General features: G+C 45.9%; 1 protein-coding gene across 3 annotated transcripts in view; it reads right to left on the bottom strand.

Annotated features, from left to right (window-relative positions):
• KIF13B (kinesin family member 13B) overlaps positions 1-21,484 on the bottom strand; it is a 235,107-nt gene that overhangs the window by 35,527 nt on the left and 178,096 nt on the right. For 2 of the 3 annotated variants that reach the window (XR_008890892.1, XM_056563817.1), the window contains exons 29-35: positions 21,333-21,388; positions 21,118-21,242; positions 17,170-17,346; positions 16,995-17,087; positions 12,943-13,086; positions 8,345-8,422; positions 3,215-3,268 (exon numbers count right to left, since the gene is read on the bottom strand). Coding sequence is in view for 2 of the 3 variants with exons in the window: in XM_056563817.1 (XP_056419792.1) it covers positions 3,215-3,268; positions 8,345-8,422; positions 12,943-13,086; positions 16,995-17,087; positions 17,170-17,346; positions 21,118-21,242; positions 21,333-21,388 (727 nt within the window). In the remaining variant the exon portion in view is untranslated. Of the gene's footprint in view, positions 1-3,214; positions 3,269-8,344; positions 8,423-11,073; positions 12,273-12,942; positions 13,087-16,994; positions 17,088-17,169; positions 17,347-21,117; positions 21,243-21,332; positions 21,389-21,484 lie in introns of those variants that run through there. The other variant, XM_056563818.1, reaches the window with a different exon arrangement.

Genomic DNA, 21,484 nt, shown 5'->3' on the forward strand with positions numbered 1-21,484 from the left:
GGTATATAACTAGTATATATCCTGATCCCATAGAGATAGCAGCAGTAGTGTACAAAGAGAGCTGGGAGATAGAGCTGGGGGATGTTTAACTACTATATATCCTTATCCGATAGAGATAGCAGCAGTAGTATACAAATAGAACTGGAGAGGAGGTATATAACTAGTATATATCCTGATCCCATAGAGATAGCAGCAGTAGTATACATATAGAGCTGGGAGATAGAGCTGGGGGATGTTTAACTACTATATATCCTTATCCAATAGAGATCGCAGCAGTATACAGACAATGATCCCTCTACTGTCCTAGACCACAAGCGATACAGACAATGACCCATTCACTGCCCTAGACCACCAGCAATACAGACACTGACCCCTTCACTGTCCTAGACCACCAGCGATACAGACAATGACCTCTTCACTGTCCTAGACCACCAGCAATACAGACACTGACCCCTTCACTGTCCTAGACCACCAGCAATACAGACAATGACCTCTTCACTGCCCTAGACCACCAGCGATACAGACAATGACCTCTTCACTGCCCTAGACCACCAGCGATACAGACAATGACCTCTTCACTGTCCTAGACCACCAGCGATACAGACAATGACCCCTTCACTGTCCTAGACCACCTGAGATACAGACAATGACCTCTTCACTGCCCTAGACCACCAGCGATACAGACAATGACCCCTTCACTGTCCTAGACCACCTGAGATACAGACAATGACCTCTTCACTGCCCTAGACCACCAGAGATACAAACACTGACCCCATCACTGTCCGAGACCACCAGAGATACAAACACTGACCCCATCACTGTCCGAGACCACCAGAGATACAAACACTGACCCCATCACTGTCCTAGACCACCAGGGATAGAGACAATGACCCCTTCACTGCCCTAGACCACCAGCGATACAGACAATGACCTCTTCACTGCCCTAGACCACCAGCGATACAGACAATGACCCCTTCACTGTCCTAGACCACCAGCGATACAGACAATGACCTCTTCACTTCCCTAGACCACCAGAGATACAAACACTGACCCCATCACTGTCCGAGACCACCAGAGATACAAACACTGACCCCATCACTGTCCGAGACCACCAGAGATACAAACACTGACCCCATCACTGTCCTAGACCACCAGGGATACAGACAATGACCCCTTCACTGCCCTAGACCACCAGCGATACAGACAATGACCTCTTCACTGCCCTAGACCACCACGGATACAGACAATGACCCCATCACTGCCCTAGACCACCAGCGATACAGACAATGACCCATTCACTGCCCTAGACCACCAGCGATACAGACACTGACCCCTTCACTGCCCTAGACCACCAGCGATACAGACAATGACCCCTTCACTGCCCTAGACCACCAGCGATACAGACAATGACTCCTTCACTGTCCGAGACCACCAGCGATACAGACAATGACCTCTTCACTGCCCTAGACCACCAGCGATACAGACAATGACCCCTTCACTGCCCTAGACCACCAGAGATACAAACACTGACCCCATCACTGTCCGAGACCACCAGAGATACAAACACTGACCCCATCACTGTCCTAGACCACCAGGGATACAGACAATGACCCCTTCACTGCCCTAGACCACCTGAGATACAGACAATGACCCCTTCACTGCCCTAGACCACCAGCGATACAGACAATGACCCCATCACTGTCCTAGACCACCTGAGATACAGACAATGACCCCTTCACTGCCCTAGACCACCAGCGATACAGACAATGACCCCATCACTGTCCTAGACCACCAGCGATACAGACAATGACCCCTTCACTGCCCTAGACCACCAGCGATACAGACAATGACCCCTTCACTGCCCTAGACCACCAGCGATACAGACACTGACCTCTTCACTGCCCTAGACCACCAGCGATAGACAATGACCCCTTCACTGCCCTAGACCACCAGCGATACAGACACTGACCTCTTCACTGCCCTAGACCACCAGCGATACAGACAATGACCCCTTCACTGCCCTAGACCACCAGCGATACAGACAATGACTCCTTCACTGTCCGAGACCACCAGCGATACAGACAATGACCCCTTCACTGCCCTAGACCACCAGGGATACAGACAATGACCCCTTCACTGTCCTAGACCTGCAAGTGTTCTGCTATTATCCCTGTCACTACCCTAGAACCCCGTGAATAATATTGACATTAAACCTTTAACTACCCTGAACCACCATTAATACAGACCTTAACCCCTTTACTGTCACAGATCATTAGGGGAACACAGCAAAACCATCACTGTACAGACCTAAATGCGGAGTAATAATACTTGCCTAGATGTCATTCTGTATTGCCTAGCTTAGAGGGAACACTGCTTTTAGGGTTTCATGTCACCCAGAGCATTCTGATTGGTGGTTGAGACCCACCTGTTCTTTATAGAGGGAAAAGTCTAAACAAATGCTTCCTGAAACGCTTTGTTGTGTTATCGCATCTTTTGTGGATCTGATTTGGCTAAGCCAGTGATGCTCAAACGGTGGCCCACCAGATGTTGCAAGACTACAACTCCCAGCATGCCCAGACAGCCGTTGGCTGTCTGGGCATGCTGGAGGTTGTAGTTTTGCAACATCTGGAGGGCCACAGTTTGGAGACCACCTGGCTGAGCTTTCAGATGAGGACAAAAAAAAAGATAGAATGCCACCTAGTGGCTGCCGGAGGGACAACAGCTGATACATTGTAGCAGTTTTGTAGCAATCTGAATTCAGAATTGTATAAAAAAAGGTTCAGTGAGAGTACATCATTAAGGAGAAGCAGGGCCTACAATATGTGGAAGCTACTACACCCAGCATGTCCCAACATCATCCAGCAGTTAGGAATGCTGGGAGTTGTAGTTTCACAATGACCAGAGAACCATATAAAATACCCTGCAGCACTGATATTTCTCTGCACTAGTCCGGTTCATGGCAGATCCTGGTGATTGACTATCTGTCGTCTTCGGTAAAGTGATAAATTGTTTCATCAGAGAAAAACTTCTCCTTTCCTGTAATCGTATCAATAACAAACGCTGAGATGCGAGATTGGAAAGTTCTGCAGAACGTCTTCAATATTCATGTCAAAACACAGAGTCTCAGGACGGCAGAACTAAGCTATTAATGTGGAACACAATGTAACACATACACACAAGGGAGCAGAGGAGGATACAAAGGTGCGGTACTTACTCTGTTACCCGCCAGATTGTGCTGCGCTCCCAGCTCCCCACGACTCCCTGATAACTACAGGAGGAAAAAAAAAAACCTTCATCATTAGGTGACTTTCAGAGCCAACATTCTGCGCGGAATGATCAGTCAGAACTCTACTTTTGTGATATTATCAGCCGGGGGGGGGGGAGACATGAAAAAAACAAAACAAAAAAAAAAAACAACATATACTTACCTTCCTCATTCCCTCGGCTGGCACTATTCTCCTGGACATGGTCCGATTGCTCAGCACATGCTGTGTTTGGGGTTGGCATACGCACTGCCCGCTCAGCTGATCAGCAGCTGTGGTAGGACATCACTGCAGTAGCTGTTTGTCTAAGCAGGCAGTGTACGAACCAGCCCCAAACAAAGTGCTGTCCAATTCAAGCGGCTCTGGGAGAACATGATGACAGCGGGAGCGAGGAAGGTAAGTATATGTTTTTTTTTTATGTTGCTTTGTGTTTTTTATGTTGCTTTTCCCCAGGCAGAGCACATTAAAAAAGAAAAAGAAATACAATTCGGATAGCCTTTAAAGGGGTACTCCACCCCTAAACATCTCATCCCCTATCCAAAGGATAGAGGATAAGATGTCTGATCATGGGGGGTCCCACCGCTGGGGACCTCCATGATCTTCGTGCTGCACCCGGCATTCGTTTAGAGCATTGGGTTAAGCGCCGGAGGCTCGTGACGTCACGGACGCGCCCCGCTCGTGACGTCATGGTCATGACCCCTCAATGCAAGTCTATGGGAGGGGGCGTGACTTGCATTGATGGGGCATGGCCGTGATGTCACAAGCAGGGCATGACCATGACGTCACGAGCCTCCACCCCGCATCACCAGTCATCCGGCACAGAGCGAAGTTTGCGTGGTGCACCGGAGCGAGGTAGGGGGGGGGGGGGGGATTGAATATGGCGTAGGGCGGTCCCCAGCGGCGGGACCCCTGCGATCAGACATCTTATCCCCAAGTGGAGAGCAGTAGCAAAGCGTGTCCCTCACTCTGGAGGACCTCTCATTCTGTATTACACAGACATCCTACTGATGTGAAAGGACACTGTGTGATACTTTGCTTCTCCTATGGTGGCGCCACAGAGAAGCTAAACACTTACCACCAGGTTTCCCCAACATAACAGTTGATCGCAAAAAGTCCCTCTTCAAAAACACCTTTTTTTTCCATCTTCCATCCCAGCACTCCGACAGCAATTACATTTTTCCTTATACCGTATATACTCGAGTATAGGCCGAGTTTTTCAGCACGATTTTTCGTGCTGAAAACACCCCCCTCGGCTTATACTCGAGTGAACTCCCCCACCCGCAGTGGTCTTCAACCTGCGGACCTCCGGAGGTTTCAAAACTACAACTCCCAGCAAGCCCGGACAGCCGATGGCTGCCCGGGCTTGCTGGGAGTTGTAGTTTTGAAACCTCTGGAGGTCCGCAGGTTGAAGGCCGCAGTGGTCTTCAACCTGCGGACCTCCGGAGGTTTCAAAACTACAACTCCCAGCAAGCCCGGACAGCCGATGGCTGCCCGGGCTTGCTGGGAGTTGTAGTTTTGAAACCTCTGGAGGTCCGCAGGTTGAAGACCACTGAGGGCGAATGATGAGAAGAGGATGATGAAGGGGGGGGGGGGGGGGGTGTGGGGATGATGAAGGGGGGTGGGGATGATGAAGGGGGGGGTGTGGGATGATTACAAGGGGATGATGAAGGGGGGATGTGTGGGATGATAAGGGGATGTGTGGGATGATGACAAGGGGATGATGAAGGGGGGATGTGTGGGATGATGACAAGGGGATGATGAAGGGGGGATGTGTGGGATAAGGGGATGTGTGGGATGATGACAAGGGGATGATGAAGGGGGGATGTGTGGGATAAGGGGATGTGTGGGATGATAAGGGGATGTGTGGGATGATGACAAGGGGATGATGAAGGGGGGATGTGTGGGATGATAAGGGGATGTGTGGGATGATGACAAGGGGATGATGAAGGGGGGATGTGTGGGATGATGACAAGGGGATGATGAGGATGTTAATGACGGGTCTGGATGATGACAGGGGGGGATGAGGTATTTCCCACCCTAGGCTTATACTCGAGTCAATAACTTTTCCTGGGATTTTGGGTTGAAATTAGGGGTCTCGGCTTATACTCGGGTCGGCTTATACTCGAGTATATACGGTAATTCTTTTTTACTTTTTTATTTTTTTTAACGCCATTGCATTTTGAATGCTGCCACTTAGGAGTGGCTGTAATATAAGAAAGGGAAAAAATAAATAAAAATAAAAATATCTATATCTATATCTATATATTTTTTAGGGATGCACCGATATATTGGCGGCCGATACATATCAGCCGAAAATAGCTATTTCGGCAAAATGCCGAAACAACTAAAAAAGTGCCGATAATGACCACCTCCCCTGCCCGCCCACAGTACAAGTTACAAACACTGCCAGAGGCAGAGGCACTCGTGGGGGGTGCAGGGGGGGCCGGCCGCAACATCTGGGGGGGGGGGGGGTTGCGCTCTCCGGGATAGGATTAGGAATACTTTTTATGTGTCCGGGCCGGCTCCTGTGTGTGGCTGCAGGCGGGGGCCGACCAGAGCATATAAAAACTAATACTGTGTACTAAAAACCAGGGGGCCTCCAGCTGTTGTGAAACTACAACTCCCAGCATGCCCGGACTGGCAAAGTCTGCCCGGGCATGCTGGGAGTTGTAGTTTCACAACAGCTGGAGGCCCCCTGGTTTTTAGTATACAGTATTCGTTTTTATATGCTCTGGCCGGCCCCCGCCTGCAGCCACACACGGGAGCCGGCCGGGCACATAAAAAGTAGTATTCCTAATCCTATCCCGGACATCCCTGTGTCCCGAAAAATCTTTTCGGGACATAAGGATGTCCGCCGGTCACTCACCATTCCCCAGCGTCCTCCTGCGATCCTCCTTCGGTCATTCGCTTCTCCGCCTCTATGGTCGTACGCACGGGACGTCACTGACAACCATAGAGACGCAGGAGGACCGCAGGATCGTCGCAGGAGAACGCGCGCTGGCCGGGGCCTGGTAAGTGACCGCGTCATCTTCTTCAGTATTCCGGTCACCGCTCCCCCGGTCCCGGCATCTACTGCTATGGTCCATGGGCCATAGCAGTAGATGTGGCCCCGGGCCGGAGGAGCGGTGACCGGAACACTGTGGGGGCAGCAATACAGACATACAGCCTCCAGCCATACACTGTATATGGCTGGAAGCTGTATGTCTGTGGGGTGGGGGGAGCTGCCTACTGGGGGGAGCTGCCTACTATTGTGGGGGGGAGCTGCCTAATATTGGGGGGGGGGGGAGCTGCCTAATATTGTTGGGGGGAACTGCCTGATATTGTTGGGGGGAGCTGCCTAATATTGTGGGGGGGGGGAGCTGCCTAATATTGTTGGGGGAACTGCCTAATATTGTTGGGGGGGAGCTGCCTAATATTGTTGGGGGGAGCTGCCTAATATTGTGGGGGGGGGGGGAGCTGCTTAATATTGTGGGGGGGGGGGAGCTGCCTAATATTGTGGGGGGGGGGAGCTGCCTACAAATGTGGGGGGAGCTGCCTAATATTGTGGGGGGAACTGCCTACTATTGTGGGGAACCTGCCTACTATTGTGGGGGGGAACTGCTGACCTAATGTGGGGGGGAGCTGCCTAAAAATGTGGGGGGAGCTGCCTAATATTGTTGGGGGGAGCTGCCTAATATTGTGTGGGAACTGCCTACTATTGTTGGGGGGAGCTGCCTACTATTGTGGGGAACCTGCCTACTATTGTGGGGGAAATGCTGACCTAATTTGGGAACCTGCCTACTGTTGTGGGGGAGCTGCCTACTATTGCGGGGGAGCTGCCTACTATTGCGGGGGAGCTGCCTACTATTGCGGGGGAGCTGCCTACTATTGCGGGGGAGCTGCCTACTATTGCGGGGGAGCTGCCTACTATTGCGGGGGAGCTGCCTACTATTGCGGGGGAGCTGCCTACTATTGCGGGGGAGCTGCCTACTATTGCGGGGGAGCTGCCTACTATTGCGGGGGAGCTGCCTACTATTGCGGGGGAGCTGCCTACTATTGCGGGGGAGCTGCCTACTATTGCGGGGGAGCTGCCTACTATTGCGGGGGAGCTGCCTACTATTGCGGGGGAGCTGCCTTCTATTGCGGGGGAGCTGCCTACTATTGCGGGGGAGCTGCCTACTATTGCGGGGGAGCTGCCTACTATTGCGGGGGAGCTGCCTACTATTGCGGGGGAGCTGCCTACTATTGCGGGGGAGCTGCCTACTAATGTGGGGGAGCTGCCTACTAATGTGGGGGAGCTGCCTACTAATGTGGGGGAACTCCCGACCTAATGTGGGGGAGCTGGCAATCTAATGTGGGGGAATCTAATGAGCGGAGCGCTGCATTTTACCAGAAGACGGGGAGAAGTCATTTTCGGTATCGGTTTCGGCCGGACATTTTTTTTTATTTCGATTTCGTTTCGGTTCTGAAATTTCCATTTCGGTGCACCTCTAATAAATATATATATATATATATATATATATTATACATTATTTAATATAATTTAAATTATTTTGTTAATATTTTAAAATGTAGCGCAAAATAGATAAATTTTCTCTCTCTTTTTCTCTCCTATTTTTCAATACACTTTTTTTTTCAGTTTTATTGATTGTTTTATTTTATTTTTCCTGTTTTATTGTCTGCCAATGTTAAATTGTCAAGGAGCCTGTTAGTTATCGCCTCTTTTGTTTAAAAAACAAACAAAAAAAAACTGCTTCTATTATAACTAATTGGTACACTACAACTGCATCACAGGGGTCCTGATGGGCATTTAGGTGGTACACTGACTTACCCATCTGAGGGGTTGAACATTCGGTGTCATGGCTCTGATCCGATGGCTCTGCTGCAAATGGTGCAAGGTCCTGAGCCCGCAACTATTTCATGCCAAAACAGGCTAAAGGGGTTAATCCCAATCAGAACAGTATGCTACTAAGCTCCCCCTGGTGGTGGCTACTAAAATATGATTCAGCCTAGAATTTTGGACCCAGGAAACATTCCAGTGTTAAACATCCCTATAAACTAGCGCAGAAATAAACTACATCATACATGTTATAGGCACTTACCCTGTGGACATTGGGTGAACTTAAGCTTTTCCTACTCAGCTTTCCTTTTCCTGATAACTGCTCCTTTACTGCCACCTCCTGTATCGGGAAAGAACAAAAAACATTCAGTGTATTTTTTTTTTTGTTTAAATTGTTAAAACTTAATCTAATTCACAATGTTCTTAATAATATGAAATTAAATTCAAATGAAATATTTGGTAAAAATCCACATATAGGGGCCTTCTCATAGGTGATATTCTAAGGTAGTGTTTCCCAGCCTGGGTGCCTCCAGCTGTTGCAAAACTACAACTCCTAGCATGCCCAGACAGCCTGCGGCTGTCTGGGCATGCTGGGAGTTGTAGTTTTGCAACAGCTGGAAGCAACCTGGTTGGGAAACTCTGTTCTAAGGACACATCCTCTTTAAGAAAAAACATGTTTATTATAAAAAGATACTAAGAAAACGCTCTACATACTTAATTTTACATCACGTTATAGGGGGAAAATCATTAAACCCTGCATAATTTATCATGGAGTATTTCTAATTTAAAAAAATATTGTGTAGGAAACACGAACGGGAGGGTTTTGAGATCTCGGAGTGACACCAGGATGGGAAATACTATTTCCTGAGATAGGCTAAAATGAGGAGATATTCTTTATATGGCTGTAAATTAGTAACTACTTAATATTTTTTATATGATGTATAACGCTGCTCAACAGATCCTCATGCAATACAGAAATGCCTTTACTACTGCGTGTCTTTTCTGCAAACGATACATGTTGTCTTCCTTTCTAATCCTGAAAATGATTTGGGCACAGACAGTACTGACTCCTAGCACATTCGGAGAAAGATGAAGGCACAGAAAGTTTCCTGGTCTCCCAAATATTGTCACCTAGTCTTTTCCTGCACAATATATAGCTACAGATAGTACTGCCGACTCTCTCCTCATATAGGTACAATTAGCATGGCCTTCCGGTGTAGAGCCTATATCTCTGTGTACATATAAGAACAGATAGTACTACCTCCTTTGTCTTTGGAGGCAATCAATGTATGTATAGATTAAAATCCCTCACTGTCTCTTGCTGTAAATGATACACTGTAGATAGTACTGCCTCCATGTTTCATCCTGTACGTGATGTACACACAGATAGTACTGACTTCCTGTAAATTATATACACAGACAGTACTGACTCCCTGTCTCTTCTGCGGAGACTCCACAGGATTCCTCTGTGCTCTCTCCTGTCTGAAAGGACTCCTCTGTGCTCTCTATGCTATGATAGGACTCCTCTGTGCTCTCTCCTGTCTGATAGGACTCCTCTGTGCTCTCTATGGTATGATAGGACTCCTCTGTGCTCTCTCCTGTCTGGTAGCACTCCCTCTGTGCTCTCTCCTGTATGGTAGCACTCCCTCTGTGCTCTCTCCTGTATGGTAGCACTCCTCTGTGCTCTCTCCTGTATGGTAGCACTCCTCTGTGCACTCTCCTGTCTGGCAGGACTCCTCTTTGCACTCTCCTGTCTGGTAGGACTCCTCTGTGTTCTTTCCTGTCCGATAGCACTCCTCTGTGCTCTCTCCTGTCTGATAGTACTTCTCTGTGCCCTCTCCTGTCTGATAGGACTCCTCTGTCCTCGCTCCTGTCTGATAGGACTCCTCTGTCCTCTCTCCTGTCTGATAGGACTCCTCTGTGTTCTCTCCTGTCTGATCGGACGCCTCTGTGCTCTCTCCTGTATAATATCACTCCTCGGTGCTCTCTCCTGTCTGATAGTACTCCTCTGTGCTCTCTCCTGTTTGATAGGACTCATCTGTGCTCTCTCCTGTCTGATAGGACTCCTCTGTGCTCTCTCCTGTCTGATAGGACTCCTCTGTGCTCTCTCCTGTCTTATAGGTCTCCTCTGTGCTCTCTCCTGTCTTATAGGACTCATCTGTGCTCTCTCCTGTCTGATAGTACTCCTCTGTGCTCTCTCCTGTCTGATAGCACTCCTCTTTGCTCTCTCCTGTCTGATAGGACTCCTCTGTGCTCTCTCCTGTCTTATAGGACTCCTCTGTGCTCTCTCCTGTCTTATAGGTCTCCTCTGTGCTCTCTCCTGTCTTATAGGACTCCTCTGTGCTCTCTCCTGTATGATAGGACTCATCTGTTCTCTATCCTGTCTGATAGGACTCCTCTGTGCTCTCTCCTGTCTGATAGGACTCCTCTGTGCTCTCTCCTGTCTGAAAGTACTCCCCTGTGCTCTCTCCTGTCTGATAGCACTCCTCTGTGCTCTCTCCTGTCTGATAGCACTCCCCTGTGCTCTCTTTTGTCTGATAGGACTCCTCTGTGCTCTCCCCTGTCTCATAGGACTCCTCTGTGCTCTCTTCTGTCTGATAGGACTCCTGTGAGGAGAGCACAGAGGAGTACTAGCCCACCCTCACTTACTGGACTTTGTCCCTGCCTGTGCTTCAGCTTGGACAAAGCCATGATTTTATAAGCCATAATTTTTATAAAAAGGAAATACAATTTTCTTATAAAGTATATTAGAAAGGTTAATGTTTTGCCAAGATGTTCCACATATAATCCATCCAAGTGTACATTTATAAATCTGGAGGCTGCCACTATGAATCCTTTAACACTTTCCTGATACACATCAGACTATAGATTAGCATGCAATACGCTGCCATGATGTGAATAAATACAGGTTGGACTTGTGATACTATTGGACAATGGTGATGCAACAAAGCTCTGGTGCCCACAAGAAGGCAGAGGTGACAATAATCTTTCACAGCTACGGTAAGTCAATACTATATCTTTATTTTTTTTTCACAGAAAATACTTCATTTCCTTCATATGTCCACAAAGAGACTACAGTGTAACCATGTGTTGGTCATGCTCCGCTGACACACTATACAACTCATTCCATTCTGAAGTTTAAAAGCTATGCAGTCTTTTACAAAATGGGTTTATGAAAGTCAGTGAATAAAACATTTTCAGTATTTAGTCTACTTCTTGCTGGGTAGTCCACTGTTTGCAAACTTGGCTTCATTCACATGGGAGTCTGAAGAACTTGCGAGAACTATTATTTGAGCCAAAGTGAGGACCATAAGGTGTAAAAGCAACATTAGGCCACTCCCTAATCCAGCAAATGAGTGATGATGTCATTTGCTCTCCATAGTCCACTTTTTTTCTTATGACATCACTGCTCCCGGGTCTCTTGTTCTCCTTAAAGGGATTAACCAGCCTTTTAAAAAATCATATAAATATATATATATGGTGCTGGGGAAAATAATATATACTTACCTAGCCCTGGCGCCCGTTTGCCTCTTATCCAGTCCATCAAATGTCTCTCTTCTTGTTGCTACAGAGATAAATGCTGGGTGCAGGATCCTTTGGCTCAGCCAATCACTGTTTAGGGCAGGACACTGCTTCAGTCAGTGATTGGCTAAGCTGGCAGGTCCTGCTCCATGCGCTTTTCTCGGTAGCAAGAAGAGAAAGTATCAAGGAACAGGATAGAGGGAAACGGAAACTATGGGGAACTGTGGGTAGGGCAGTATGTTTTTTTTCTACTTTCCCAACCCTCAGCACCATATTAATTTATATCCAGGAGACAACCCCTTTATGGTTTAAAGCTGAAGTTCAAAAACTTTAGGTTCTAAAAAAATTCATTAACTGTTGGCCAAAAACAAGTCCAATTTTTCACACCAATACGAGTCGTCATCTTTTGCTCCATGAAGAGGACTACTGCTCCGAGGCACTGTATGCATGCTTCCTCTCGGTATCTTTAAATCGTCCCAGCTCTCTTGCAACACTGGTGGGGCTGACACTCTCCTGCTCCAGTCTACTTTCAGAGGTGGTAAGTATGAGCGTTGATTGCTATTAAGTCTATGTTTGGTAGAATACTGAGTCTTGACTTCCAAGGACTGGCACTTGTCTTCACTTGACCGGCATGGATTTCGATATCCTCTGCCGATGGGGCAGAAAGCCTGCATGACAAGGGGGAGGGGAGTGAAAGGCATTAAAGTCTCCAGGGCTCACACTTTAGGGGGAAAAAAATAATCTTCAAGAGCAGTATCCCTCTACTAAACAACATAAGTTGTTGTCTCTGGAACAGATGTGTGTTGGATGTGTGATCACGTCTCAAGTGTTGGTAGTTCAGTCCCGTATTGTCCTGTAGAATAAGCCTTCAGATATTCCTTCATATCCAATTTAATGTGATGGAGGGTATACTTCTTCTGATTCCAATGTTTTTAGGGTGTCTAAGGGGCTCTCACGGGTCCTGTCTGATAGGAATGTGGAACGAAGCTACAGACACTTGTCCTGTTTATATTTTGTTGATGGTGAAGACCATTTTAGGTTCATGCAAATCTTTAGATGTAATGTCCGCCCCAAGTTACCTTAGCTTTGCCTCCAGAACCAAACTGGACCAATTCAGTAGTCTGAGAACCCAAAACCTATTAACGCCAATGAAACACCTAAATAATTTCAAGACTTACTATTTGCACAACTTGTATTGGTAGAATCTCAAAACAAGCAATCCAAGAAGTTTGTTCCAATTCAATTAACCTCAGCAGTGACCCGACAGGAAAGTGTCCTACATCTGGTTACACAACCTTTCCTACTGTATCAAAAATCAAACAGAAGCGGGATACACACCTGACGCAGCCGATCCAAGGTGAGGATGTTCTCTACGGCCAAAACGCTGCGTAAGTACTTCTCTATGTAAGCTGTGGAGTTGTCGTAGTCCACATCTGCAGCCATTCTTGCCAGGGCTTCCCGGTCCTCTGCTCCTTGGGAGTCCTGGAGGTACAGAGCGCACAGTCATTACAAACTTGTCCTTTACAACATAATATTATTATAATTTTTTCCCAACTTATAGTTTATGAAACTAAGACAAATTTTAGATGTTATCCTGAAATGTAAAAATGTAATTATTGCAGAACTATTCAAAATCAATTTAAATCAAAGACGATTATCGCACTGTTTCTAAAATGAATTTAAAGGTTTCTTTGATGTTATCCAATATATATATATTAATTACTATTAATAGTAATAATAATAATAAATAAAATAATAAAAAAATATATAGGTTTATTATAAAATATATTGTTATAATATAATATATATAAATATTTAATATAAAGCACCATGAAGATGTCAGGGAGAGGACTGGAATCACACCTTATATCCCAGTCATGCAGCTTGCATGAACAAGATCCATAGTGCTTTTCTAATTGGATGCTAAAACTGTCAATCATACATGAGGAGGAGTCCTATCAGACAGGAGAGAGCACAGTAGAGTCGTATATATACATCTTATATTTTTCTAATTATGCACAACCCCTTTAATAGAGGGGGATCCTCTGTTTTTTATCTCTAGTCCAGAAGGGAGCTTTTATATAGAGCATGTCTCACTCAGAAGGACCTGTCCAGCGTTAGACAACCAATTGATATGAATGGACACTGTGTAATTCTTCATTTACCCTCTGGAGGTGCTGTAGGGAAATCGGACACTTATTGCCAGAAGCTAATTGCTGGGGCTTTCAATAAGGCAACTTATCTAAGAAGTAGGAACCATCCAAAGCAGAGAATCCCTTTAAATAAAGATAAAGGTCCTTTAAAGTTGACAATTAACCCCTAAGAGTGCTGCGGAAGTGATTTTACCAACATTCCTTTGTGGGAAAACCCAAACATGGCGTAACTGTATCCAAAAATGGCGCACCTATTGCACTGGTCTACAGTTGTTGCAATACAGAAACTTGTAGTTTTGCAACTGAAAATTGTGCAAAACCTATCATTTAAAGACATTACATATTTAATACGGTAATTTGCTGCACAACAGAGGAACAAATACTGCGCAAGAGAGCAATGAAGATGTGAGATCCATAGCGAGACGACAGAGATATTCCTCCAGCGCGAAGAACCGCAGGACGTATCGATCGGCTGAATCAATGTAAATCTGTATTCTGTACAATAACTATGAGGCAGCGATCATCAAAGGGCCTTTGTCGGTGAAATGACAGCGTAACCTTTACAAGGTAACAGTGTCTGAAAGCGCAGGGGGTGAGGGGGGCGCTGATGGCGTGGCCTCCAACCACCGCAATAATAACACACGCGAGCATCACTGCCACCCCAGGACCCTCGGGAGATCTCCACCAAACCAGAAGAGAGACATTTTTATTATTGTTATTGGGGGACATCAAGCTGGACCCCCGATCTAAGGAAGACCACATAAAGATACTGATTTTCATCTCCACCCCACCCCCAAACTTGTGCACCCTCACGGTATCTTACTACAGCATAAAAAATGAAAGTACAGATAGTACTGCCTCCTTGTACTTTCCCCATGTATATGATGTAAGTACAGATAGTGCCACTTCTTTGTTTCTCTCTATTAATGATGGAGAGAGATAGTACTGGCTCCCTGTCTCTCTGTAAATGACAAACAGATAGTGCTGCTTCCTTGTTTCTCCCTATAAATGATGTAGAGAGAGATCGTACTGCCTCCCTGTCTCTCTCTATAAATGACCTGAAAACAGATAGTGATGGTTCCTTCCTTCTCCCTACAAATGAAAATGATATAGGGACAAATAGTACTGCCTCCCTGTCACACATTGTAAATGACGTAGGTACAGATACTACTGCTTCCTTTTCTTGTCTTCTAAATGATGTAGGTACAGCCTTCTCATCTCTCTATAAATAATGAAGGCAAAGGCCAAGGCTCCCTGCCTCTCCCGGTAAAAGATGTTAGTACAGGTAGTACTGTTTTCATATTCTCCTGTAAGTTATTTAGGCACAGACAGTACTGCCTCCCTACGACTTTCTTTAATTTAGGTACAATGGTACAGACTACCTGTCTCTCCCTGTAAAGGAAAGTACAGAAATGATTGTCTTGTCTCATCTTATAGACAATGTAGGCACAGATAGTACTGTCTTGACATATCTATGCCTACACTGCTTATAAAGTGAGACAAGACCGCTATTTGAGTCCTTACTTTCATTTACTGGAGGAGACAGGTAGGCAGTACTGTTGCACCTAAATCAGTAAAGAGAGTGATAGGGAGTCAGTCTCTAAATAAATTACAGGAGATGGTACAGCAGAAAGTACTTCGTGTGCTTACATCTTTTGCACTGTCTGTGCCTACATAATATATAGAGAGAGATGGGAAGGCAGTACTATATGTACCTACATCATTTAAAAGATGAGAACATAACGCAGTAGTTTCTGTACCTATGTCATTTACCAGGAGACAGGGAGGCAGTACTATATGTACCACATTTAATTTAGAGGAAGAGGTGGGGATACAGTACTATCTTTTGCCCATACCATTTACAGATTGAGACAGGAAAGAAGTACTATATCTGCCTTAACTTACAGGATGATCAAACTATCTAGACCTACATTTACAGAATAAATATGAAGATCACACTCTGTAAAAAATGTACGTGCAGACAGTTTGTTTGCCCTGTAAGTTAATGAATAGATAGTACTGCCTTCCTGCCTCTACCTGCAAATTAAGTATGGTACAATTAGTAATGCCTCCCTACCTCTTCCTGTAAATGATTTACACACAGACAGTACTGCCTCCCTGTCTCAATTTGTAAATGGAATAGGCACAGATAGTACTACCTCTGTGTTTAGCAGACACCTCCCAATAGCTGACAGTTTTTAATTCCCTGGCAGAGTCCCATAAGACTTAATGTACTTCCACCCTTCGAATAGGGGACACTCCCAATAGCGGACACGGACACACCCAATGGGGTACAAAACAATCACTATAGAGGACAAAATACGCCCAGTAGGGTACAAAACACTCCCAATAGGGGACAAAAAACGTTCTTACCTTGCCAGCAGGCTCAGGTGCAGGGACTCTCAGTGGGTTTGACATTCTCCTGATGTCCTCTGGGCTGCACTCACTGAGAGGCTGTAAGCAGCGGTAGCTGAAAGCACTGACAAGTGAAGCTTCTGACATCACTTGTCAGTACCTGCAGCCACCGCTGCTGCTATCAGTAAGTGCAGCACAGAGGAAGTCAGGAAAAAGTAAAACTCACTGAGAGTCCCTGCACCTCAGCCTGCTGGCAAGGTAAGAAGAACAACAGGGGGAGGAGGGAAGGGAAAAGTGATGTGGCAAAAGGGGTGAGGGAGGATGATTTGGCACAGGGCACGGGAGGGGGGGGGAAGAGAGATAAATTTCATAAAACTTGGTAACAAGAGGGATTATGAATTTGCACACAGGCAATAAAGGGGGAATGAAATGGCACAGGGGGATGAAGGGGAAATGATGTGGCACAGGGAGTAAGGGGGGATGATTTGGCACAAGGCACAGGGGGAATAAAGTGGCACAGGATATAAAGGGGGATAAAATGGTACAGGGCATGATAAAGGGAAATTAAACAGCACTGAGAGATTCTACTGTAATATGGCTTTTTTTTATCGTGTTTTATAAGTAATTACACTCCGGAGTGAGTACAGGACAGTATTCTGTCAATTGGAAAGATTTTTGAGCCTTTTTTTCCCCAATAGGGGACATCTTTCAATTGGGGACATTTCTCAATAGGGGACACTTTTTTATTCCCCGTGAGTGTCCGCTATTGGGAGATTCTACTGTATAAATATATAATATAGTTTGCTATAGCCTCTAGGATTCGAGTATTAATCTTTCCCAATGTACAGAAGGTTTTACATTATAAACTATTAGAGCCATTACCTCAGGAATATTGGAGACTATTTCCACAGTTACACCGCAGCTTGCGATGTTACTTCTTGAAGACATTCTCCTCAGCAAACTCTGAGCAAATCCCTAGAAGAGAGAGAGTAAACAATGGGATGTCTACTGTGAAGAGATTTTCAATATGGAGTCCCCGGGCAGGAGTTATTGGTACCTGTCGGCTGTAGACGTTCACACATATCCGCTTGCGTAGAACCAGCTGCATCTCGGCGGGGTGACTGAGCTGAACCGTAACTCGGACGATGAGGAAAACCCGCTCATCCGCTGAGGATCCCTTACTAAGCTGGGGGCAGTTGTGGACGGTGCAGTCCCATGAGGCTTCAGCCTTCACCTGTAACCAAGAAAGACACAAGTATTCATTACATTCTGGTGCTCAGCTCTTAATTTTATTTTTTTGCATGACTTAGGCTCCTTTCACACTATATTATTGTTCCGTTTAGGAACTTACGTCAGAAGTTCAGTCACTATATTGGGGGAAAACCGGCCGTTACAAAACCCCTGACGGACGCGACTAAATCGCATTGCAGCCTATGGGGTTTTGTAACTGCCCGTTTGCACCCGTATATGCCCGTAATTCCTTACGGACGTTCTATAGTGACGGGACATCGTGGCGGAAAAATTACTGCATCCTAAACGGAACAATAATGTAGTGTGAAAGGAGCCTTAGCGGTATAAGGCTTTGTATTTTGTGTGTGGGGGGGGTACAGATACAGGTAAATTTGTGTTCATTTACGTACATTTTTTTTTTAAACAGAAAATAAATTCTGCTGATGTTTTCATTTCTTTCTTTGTCATAAACCATTTATCATAAATAAAGCTAAAAATCGATTGTACAAGTGATGGTGCCAAATTTGAGTATATTATTTTAAGACTAATTTTCAACAAAGTTTATATACTGCAAACAATTACAGAATGTAATTCAGGATCAGTACAGGATAAGTAATGTAATGTACGTACACAGTGACCTCACCAGCAGAATAGTGAGTACAGCTCTGGAGTGTAATACAGGATATAACTCAGGATCAGTACAGGATAAGTAATGTATGTATACAGTGACTTCACCAGCAGAATAGTGAGTACAGCTCTGGAGTATAATACAGGATATAACTCAGGATCAGTGCAGGATAAGTTATGTAATGTATGTACACAGTGACCTCACCAGCAGAATAGTGAGTACAGCTCTGGAGTGTAATACAGGATATAACTCAGGATCAGTACAGGATAAGTAATGTATGTACACAGTGACCTCACCAGCAGAATAGTCAGTACAGCTCTGGAGTATAATACAGGATATAACTCAGGATCAGTACAGGATAAGTAATGTAATGTATGTACACAGTGACCTCACCAGCAGAATAGTGAGTACAGCTCTGGAGTATAATACAGGATATAACTCAGGATCAGTACAGGATAAGTAATGTAATGTATGTACACAGTGACCCCACCAGCAGAATAGTGAGTACGGCTCTGGAGTATAATACAGGATATAACTCAGGATCAGTACAGGATAAGTAATGTAATGTATGTACACAGTGACCTCACCAGCAGAATAGTGAGTACAGCTCTGGGAGTATAATACAGGATATAACTCAGGATCAGTACAGGATAAGTAATGTAATGTATGTACACTGTGACCTCACCAGCAGAATAGTGAGTACAGCTCTGGAGTATAATACAGGATATAACTCAGGATCAGTACAGGATAAGTAATGTAATGTATGTACACAGTGACCTCACCAGCAGAATAGTGAGTACAGCTCTGGAGTATAATACAGGATATAACTCAGGATCAGTACAGGATAAGTAATGTATGTACACAGTGACCCCACCAGCAGAATAGGGAGTACAGCTCTGGAGTATAATACATGATATAACTCAGGATCAGTACAGGATAAGTAATGTAATGTACGTACACACTGACCTCACCAGCAGAATAGTGAGTACAGCTCTGGAGTATAATACAGGATATAACTCAGGATCAGTACAGGATAAGTAATGTAATGTATGTACACAGTGACCTCACCAGCAGAATAGTGAGTACAGCTCTGGAGTATAATACAGGATATAACTCAGGAACAGTACAGGATAAGTAATGTAATGTATGTACACAGTGACCTCACCAGCAGAATAGTGAGTACAGCTCTGGAGTATAATACATGATATAACTCAGGATCAGTACAGGATAAGTAATGTAATGTATGTACACAGTGACCTCACCAGCAGAATAGTGAGTACAGCTCTGGAGTATAATACAGGATATAACTCAGGATCAGTACAGGATAAGTAATGTAATGTATGTACACAGTGACCCCACCAGCAGAATAGTGAGTACGGCTCTGGAGTATAATACAGGATATAACTCAGGATCAGTACAGGATAAGTAATGTAATGTATGTACACAGTGACCTCACCAGCAGAATAGTGAGTACAGCTCTGGGAGTATAATACAGGATATAACTCAGGATCAGTACAGGATAAGCAATGTAATGTATGTACACAGTGACCCCACCAGCAGAGTAGTGAGTACAGCTCTGGAGTATAATACAGGATATAACTCAGGATCAGTACAGGATCAGTAATGTAATGTATGTACACAGTGACCCCACCAGCAGAGTAGTGAGTACAGCTCTGGAGTATAATACAGGATATAACTCAGGATCAGTACAGAATACCGTATATACTCGAGTATAAGCCGACCCGAGTATAAGCCGAGGCCCCTAATTTCAACCCAAAATCCCAGGAAAAGTAATTGACTCGAGTATAAGCCTAGGGTGGGAAGTACATCATCCCCCCCTGTCATCATCCAGACCCCCATCATTAACATCCTCATCATCATCACCCTGTAATCATCCAGACCCTCATCATCATCACCTGTCATCATCCCACACCCCCCCTTCATCATCCCCTTATCTTCCCACACCCCCCCTTCATCATCCCCTTGTCATCATCCCCACCCCCCTTCATCATCCCCTTATCATCCCACGACCCCCCTTCATCATCCCCTTGTCATCATCCCCACCCCCCTTCATCATCCCACACCCCCCCTTCATCATCCTCTTGTCATCATCCGCCCTCAGTGGTCTTCAACCTGCGGACCTCCAGAGGTTTCAAAACTACAACTCCCAGCAAGCCCGGAGGTCTGGAGGTCCGCAGGTTGAAGACCACTGCGGCCTTCGACATCATCCAGCCCCCCTCTCACCCCCTTTAGTTCTGTACAGTACTCGCCTCCGCTCGGCGCTGGTCCGGTGCTGCAGGACTGTCCGGTGAGGAGGTCATCCGGTGGGATAGTGGTTCCGGGCTGCTATCTTCACCGGGGAGGCCTCTTCTAAGCGCTTCGGGCCCAGAATAGAGGCGTTGCCTTGACGATGACGCAGAAGTACGTTGGTAATGAACGTACCTCTGCGTCGTCGTCAAGGCAACGTGACTATTCTGGGGCCGGGCCCGAAGCGCTTAGAAGAGGCCTCCCCGGTGAAGATAGCAGCCCGGAACCACTATCCCACCGGATGACCTCCTCACCGGACAGTCCTGCAGCACCGGACCAGCGCCGAGCGGAGGCGAGTACTGTACAGAACTAAAGGGGGTGAGAGGGGGCTGGATGATGTCGAAGGCCGCAGTGGTCTTCAACCTGCGGACCTCCAGAGGTTTCAAAACTACAACTCCCAGCAAGCCCGGACGGCCGATGGCTGCCCGGGCTTGCTGGGAGTTGTAGTTTTGAAACCTCTGGAGGTCCGCAGGTTGAAGACCACTGCGGGTGGGGAGTTCACTCGAGCATAAACCGAGGGGGGTGTTTTCAGCACGAAAAATCGTGCTGAAAAACTCCGCTTATACTCGAGTATATACGGTAAGTAATGTAATGTATGTACACAGTGACCCCACCAGCAGAATAGTGAGTACAGCTCTGGGGTATAATACAGGATGTATATTATGTAACATATGTACACCCTGACTCTACCAGCAGAATAGTGAGTGCAGCCCCGTGAGTTATGGAATTGCAGGTCTGATGCAATACTACAACCAACCTGTGGACAGGTGTTGCACTGTTACTGGACGACAGCAGTCACATATTTTTTAACCCTACATTACCTCCTTTAAAGGTACAAACCTCAGTTTCGTGGTGTTTGACAATCTGTAAATCAAAGAACTCGTCTTCCTCTTCACTCGTCAGTGTTGCATCCCACCCGGCTGCTTCAGGTTCATCCAGATTGTCCTGGGAGCTGAAGTCATCCACTGCAATGAACAATACACAGTCAGACTACAACTATAAGGCATCACCCTCTACCTCGTACCCCTCATAGATGAAGCCCTCATGTCACATACCATTAAGGTCCAGGAAAATAACAGGAATATGAGTTTCCATCCCTGACACTGGGGTCCTGAAACAAAGAAAACACAAAATGGGCTTACAACAGTCTAAATTACCAGATATGGCATTGAGAAGTCATAAAGAGTGTCACTCAGCTTTTTAAGAC

This window comes from Hyla sarda, chromosome 3 (genome assembly GCF_029499605.1).
Source record: "Hyla sarda isolate aHylSar1 chromosome 3, aHylSar1.hap1, whole genome shotgun sequence".
Taxonomy (NCBI): Eukaryota; Metazoa; Chordata; class Amphibia; order Anura; family Hylidae; genus Hyla; species Hyla sarda.